Here is a 6,110-nt window from a genome sequence, read left to right as displayed (position 1 = left end):
AGCAATATTTCTCTTCTCTTCTCCTTTATACACTTATAATCTCATAATATCACAGTTTGTATATCATATTGAATTACAAATTTGCCCCTTTTACTTTGAATAATTAAGATAAAAATGTTAGATCCCCTCCATTACTGTGAAGCAATGCAAAACTTTTTAAAAGAGGGAAGTATTGCAAATCATTTCATTTCATTTTATTTTGTTATCTTGAGAAACTTTGAGAAATCTTGAGAAAATAACTTCTTCAATTGCTTCAACACTGTACGACACACATACTGTACATTGTTGTAAATGGTCTGTATTATTGGCTAGTATCTGCACTGACAGTTTAGTGATGGTGGTCAAATAAACACATTTTAAGCCATTTCAACTGCATGCAGCCTTTTTGATTTGGGAGCACTTCTGCATTTTGCTTTTATGGTTTACATTGTGCAGTATCTGGAGATACTGTTCTTGGCATTTGCTCTAGTGCTTATTCATTTAAAACATTGCCTTATTCAGCACTACTGTGTTCTCAGTGTCTGATAACATCCTGTTTACACGTGAAAGCACTAGATTATAGTTATTTTTTGCAAAGAACTGGCAACAGTTTTATTTTTAACCATTAACTATATACCTCCATATAGATTTTAGAACTTGGACTGTAAATCAAGAAGAGTCTTTGGGTTTTGTACTGTTGCTTTGGTTCTGGGAAATTGTGGGAAAAACATTTTTCTGTTTTGGCATTTTCTAAACAATCGACTCATCCTGATTTAACAGATTACATTAAATTACTCTGTTACAAGTACAATCCATTTATTCTATAAATTATTATAGTCACAATTAAACAAAGCTCAAACTCTCACCTACAAGTGTCTTGTTTTATCCGACCAACAAACCAAACCTGAAAGTTCAGTTTGCAGCAATTCAAGACAAGGAAATGCAGCAAATTGTCAAATGAAAAGATGAATCAGTTGTCGAAACAGTTGCTAATACAATTTATAGATTTAAAAAAAAACTTTCATATACTGATGGGTAGTTTAATTTTTTATAAAGCAAAATGTTTTAAAAGTTCTTAATTAGTTTTCTATGTCAAATCTTGATTTGCAAAGTTATTTGTGCACAAACGATTAAAATCATGACATTTATCTGTACCAAACAAACGTGTTCTGTTCCATCTGTACAACAAGATTTGTAAGCCAGGGCTTCTCTGCAGCACTACAGTACTTCATTATGATGTCGTGTCACACATTTTACATTTATCAGAAAATTGCAGCTTATATTGCACTTGGCCATATTAAGATTTTACACATAATTCAATTAATTGTGCAGCCCTTATGTGGAGTACCTTTTAAAAGATAGTAGAGTAGAAGTGTAATGAAACAAGTACACCTCAAATTTGTATTCAAGCACAGTACTTGAATACATGTACTTAGTTGCATTCTACAGTGCTTTCACTTAAATAAATGATTTAAATATTCTCACTCCATAATAATTCATTATTTTACCTGCAGAGGTTTGAAGTGACCATTAACCACATAAAATTAAGCCCCACTGGACTCTTCCAACAAATAAGCTCCATATATATTTAGGTTTAGTGAACAAAGTGATCAACTCCTTTCTGTCGTTTGTGTTCCACCTCTATTGCTACCAGCTAACCTGGCCTTCAGTTCACTTGGTGATTGACTCTCCAGCAGTGCAATACCCTCTTTCACCACACAATGTCACTGACACCTGCCTACCATTGCAATCCAGAGGGGCGCTGTTTGACTTATTTGAGGAAACTCGATAAAAACACAGGACACACAAACAACCACAGTGTTTTATTAAATGAAAGTGTTGATAAATAAAGTATGGTAAGTTGACTTCCTCTTCACAAATAAGGTGATTTAAATTTTAAGACAAGAAAGCAGCAGTACAATGCAAATTATAAATCACAGTAAAGAAAACATTCAAACTACTTTAGAAATATACCAAATGCACTCCTTGAATATATTAACAGCTGATTCTATGTGTTCTCACAAAATAAAGTATGGCATTGAAACAATTTTATAATTCAGGCACAAAGACAGAATTATACATGCTTTTATATTCTTACTATATCTGCCTTTAAATCCAAACACGGTATGACAAAACAGAGTTCAGCCTCTGGTGTTATAGCTTCTGTTGCCAGACTACACAATTGAATTTCAGAAATGTACATATTTCTTAACCCATAATATCTTTGGTAAGTAAGTCAGTATGTTGTGATCCTGCTAATGAGCTGGTAAACTGAGGATTGAGAAACTAAACACTTAGCAGACATGTATTGTGGCAAATTATGGATATGTTTGTTGATGATTATCTTTAATGTTGGCATCATAACAAGCTTATAATAAAAATGCACACCTGTGTCTGCATTGCTGCCTCTCACTGAGAAAATTAAAGTCACCCAGATCAGAACAAACATTATGATTTGATGACTGAGATGTTCAGTCTCTTCCTCCAAAGGACAATGTTTACATTACAAGTGCAGTGACAATGTAAGATGTTCAGCTGATGAAACCAAGGACTCCCCAGTTGAAATCACAGGTCTTAAAACAGGATGTTGCACGTTCAGTTATTCCATTGTTGCTTAATGAAATTTTGTTACCACTTCACCTCTGCTGTGACTGATCTCTTGGTAAACCAAGGAAAGGTTTTATTTAAATGATAGTTACAACAAAAGCTCTGATATAACACATAGCTATAATCTCTACAATATTCCAGGGCCCCTGTCCAGGTCTGAGCCCCTTGAATTATGGATACCCCGACTGTCAACACATGCTCTTACAAAATAAATATATGTAATCCTCCCATCTTCAGGCGCCATTTCTCTTAACACAGTCCACCTTTCCTTATCAGCAACAGCAATGGACATTTATGGGAAAGATCAATCGCTTCAATTTCTTATAATTCAAAATAGACATTTATAACAGATATTTATATAAAAAAGTAAAGGAAGTAAATGTTGTGTTTTACCTTGTTTTATTTTGTTCTCCTGCTCTTTTCTCTCGACACTGATCTCTGTGAGTGTATCTGCTCTAAACTGACTCTTCCTTTCTTTACTTGTCTTTGCTGTTTCTTCCCACTTTGTGCAACAAAAAGGATTCAGGAGGTGTCCCTGCCCAGTGTTAGATATTTTCATATTTCTCTTTTTCCGAGGCTGACACACATACATACAGGATGTGACATTTATACATAAAATCACATTGTGTATCATATCATTTTGGAAAACTTTTTGAAAAGGGTGTGTGTGTGTGTGTTTCATGAGGATAAACTATAATAATAAATAATAAATAAACCAGTAGCATATCTACAATGGCCATTGGGTATCATCGTGGTCAAATTTATTTGAAGTTCAAATCCCTGTAAATTGTAAGAGAAATCTTATTTCTCAGTTTTAACAATCTGCAGCCAAGGAAACATCCTCTTCCACGGAGGCTGCCATGTTGAACCACCATGTTTCTATAGTCGCCCAGAATGGGCAAATGACACTGGCTCTAGTTAGGGCCCTATACATTTTTTGCAACTTTCAAGGCCACCTTATTTTCTCCTACAGGCTTAGAAGGCTGAGCTGTATTTAAATGGCTGGAATCTGCAAGTTCACAAAGAGATGCCACTAAATCTGACACACTGGTCCTTTAAGTACTCATGATAACCCCAAGTTCAAGACCAACCAGCTAAAATCTTCCTTCCTTCCTAGTCTTTTCCCACCTAGTATTTACTCTAACCCTAACCCTAACCCTTATTTGTAACATTACTTTATCAGGATGGTTGCAAGTACGACGAGCTGCAGAGACAAATATCATATTATCTTCTGACTGCTGAGATCTCTTTTAATGACTCAAATAATAACAGTTACATTAAGCATGGCTATGGCTTTAGCTTCCCTAATTGCAGAGTAACAGATATTAATTTCTCTCAGAATATAGACAGAAAAAATCCAGTGTCATATTTCATATTGCGTACCTATAAAAATAACCCATTGTCTGGCTGTAGGCAGCTTTAATAGCGATCAGGGATCTTATAAAATTATTTACAGAGACCCAACAGATCCCACCACCAAAGAGAGAAGGACAGAGACAAAGATGCACAGCAACAACAACAGCAACAACTATACAAGTAGAAATTACTAATAATGATGATAGTGATGATGATGATGAAGCAATAACAAATACATTTTATGAGCATTGCCACATTAAAATTTGAGGTAAAATATTTATATATATTTCAGATCTCCAGACTGGTTGAGAAATCTGCAGAACACTTAAACCCTGGCTACAACTGATGACTGTGGATTACACTGAACATGCCAAAGGGTAATTACGCAGATTATGAGGATGACATTCACAATGAGAGATACAGTAGCGACGGCCCAGGGAAGCACTGCACTTAGTCCGTGCTGATCTGCGAATAGAAATGACATAATGTAGATTATATAACTGTTCAAGTGTTATATTTATATTGTAAAAAACATTTAGATAAAATAAGTGTACAGCAGATCACATAATTGAATGTATGGTTTCCATCATCTTACATACATTCTCATAAGATACTAACATACTTTTTCATAGTATGTATTTGGTTAAGATGCTGCAAATTAAACACAATAATTCCTGTAAACCTTAAGCATAAAAACCTTCCAAAAATGTGAGGGGAAGAACTCCTGAAGGATCATTTACATGAGTTTCATTAATGTATATTGTACATTAACATCAGAACAAATTAACATATAGTTAAATTGAGGAAGAGGAAATCACTTAAAAAACAAAACATTTATCTCCAATAAAAGTTTGGATGTGTCTCTTACTTACAAGTCACAGTTACATCAGCAAATATAGTCACAGTCGTGCCCAGGTGTTGTGCTGTACAGATGTACTGTCTAGAATGTTCTGCTGTCACATTATGGATGACAAGTGTGTTTGATCCAGTTCACTGTGCAGGTTTGTGTTGGAACCAAGAACAGTCCATGTGATGCGAGAGGGAGGAAAGCTTTCAACACTGCAGGTCAGATTCAGAGTTTGTCCCCAATTAACATCTGTATTCCCAGGGATTACAGGTTTCTTCATATCTGTGAAGCACATTTTAAACAATTTTTTAAAGTTTATATATAGCAGTGGTGCAAAGATAATATATATATTTTCAAATGAACTAAATAAATGAAAGTACATTTAAAAGTCATTATATACATTACAATATCTTAAAATACTGATAGACCATAAATTGTGGGAATATGGCAAATTATATAAATGCATGTAAATATAATTATTCCAGAAGTGCAACTCCATAAGACTTCTTGAGGTATTATACTGACTTTTGAGTCCTACTGACACAGAAAAAGGCAGCCATAGCATATGTGCTATCCCTAATACTGTATAAATGTAGGTATTAGTCATACATAGAGAGGAATCCAAATGAATATGAATGAATATATAGTAGTGTGATATATAAAGTACATAATTAACATGAGATACACATAATATAAACAAATTATATGTGTAAATGTTTTTGCAGTCTGACCTTTCTTTTTTTCTAAGTAGTACCACTGGAGGGCACCATAGTCAAAAATTGTTCAAAATCGACACACAGTACATTAAGTGAGAGACAACAGACAAAAATTTAAATAAAAATACACACTAAAATCATCCCACACAGGTACGGCAAAGTTATTCAGAATGAATTTGGCAGGATTATTAACTAAATTCATAGTTTCAGGTACTTAAATTATTAGAAGAAATATTTTCTGTCTTAGAACAGTTGTACAGTGTATTTACACAGCATTGTTCAACATTTTCCATCAGGATGTTGTTCAGATGTTTTTACATCTCTTAGCAAACATTAGATGAACAATAAAGGATGATAATACAGCACATTATGTTTTACTCACAGGTTACATTCAGAGTCACTGTGTGACCTTACAGGTGACATTGGTGCCGTGGTGTTTAGCTGAAGGGTTAAAGGTCAAAGTTGAGCTGTGTCTCTGTGTGACAGCAGTAAATTTCTTAGTCCTGAACTCAGTGATGTTTCCTGTGATGGGAGAGTCGTTCTCTCCTGTTCCTCTCCACATCCAGGTGATTTTAGGACGAGATCCAGAGCAGAGACCAGGAGCA

The 6,110-nt window shown here is 34.6% G+C and overlaps 1 protein-coding gene across 1 annotated transcript in view; it reads right to left on the bottom strand.

Annotated features, from left to right (window-relative positions):
* LOC118335815 (immunoglobulin superfamily member 10-like) overlaps window positions 1-6,110 on the bottom strand; it is a gene marked incomplete in the record, with an annotated part of 22,699 nt that overhangs the window by 4,173 nt on the left and 12,416 nt on the right. The window contains 1 exon segment of the mRNA XM_035672260.1: window positions 6,015-6,110. Within this exon segment, the coding sequence (XP_035528153.1) occupies window positions 6,015-6,110 (96 nt within the window).

The sequence above is a fragment of the Morone saxatilis genome, unplaced genomic scaffold (assembly GCF_004916995.1).
Source record: "Morone saxatilis isolate NCDOM2014 unplaced genomic scaffold, NCSU_SB_2.0 Contig24, whole genome shotgun sequence".
NCBI lineage: Eukaryota > Metazoa > Chordata > Actinopteri > Moronidae > Morone > Morone saxatilis.
The sequence above is the reverse complement of the archived record's forward strand: the minus strand, read 5'-3'. Positions and strand labels throughout refer to the sequence as shown.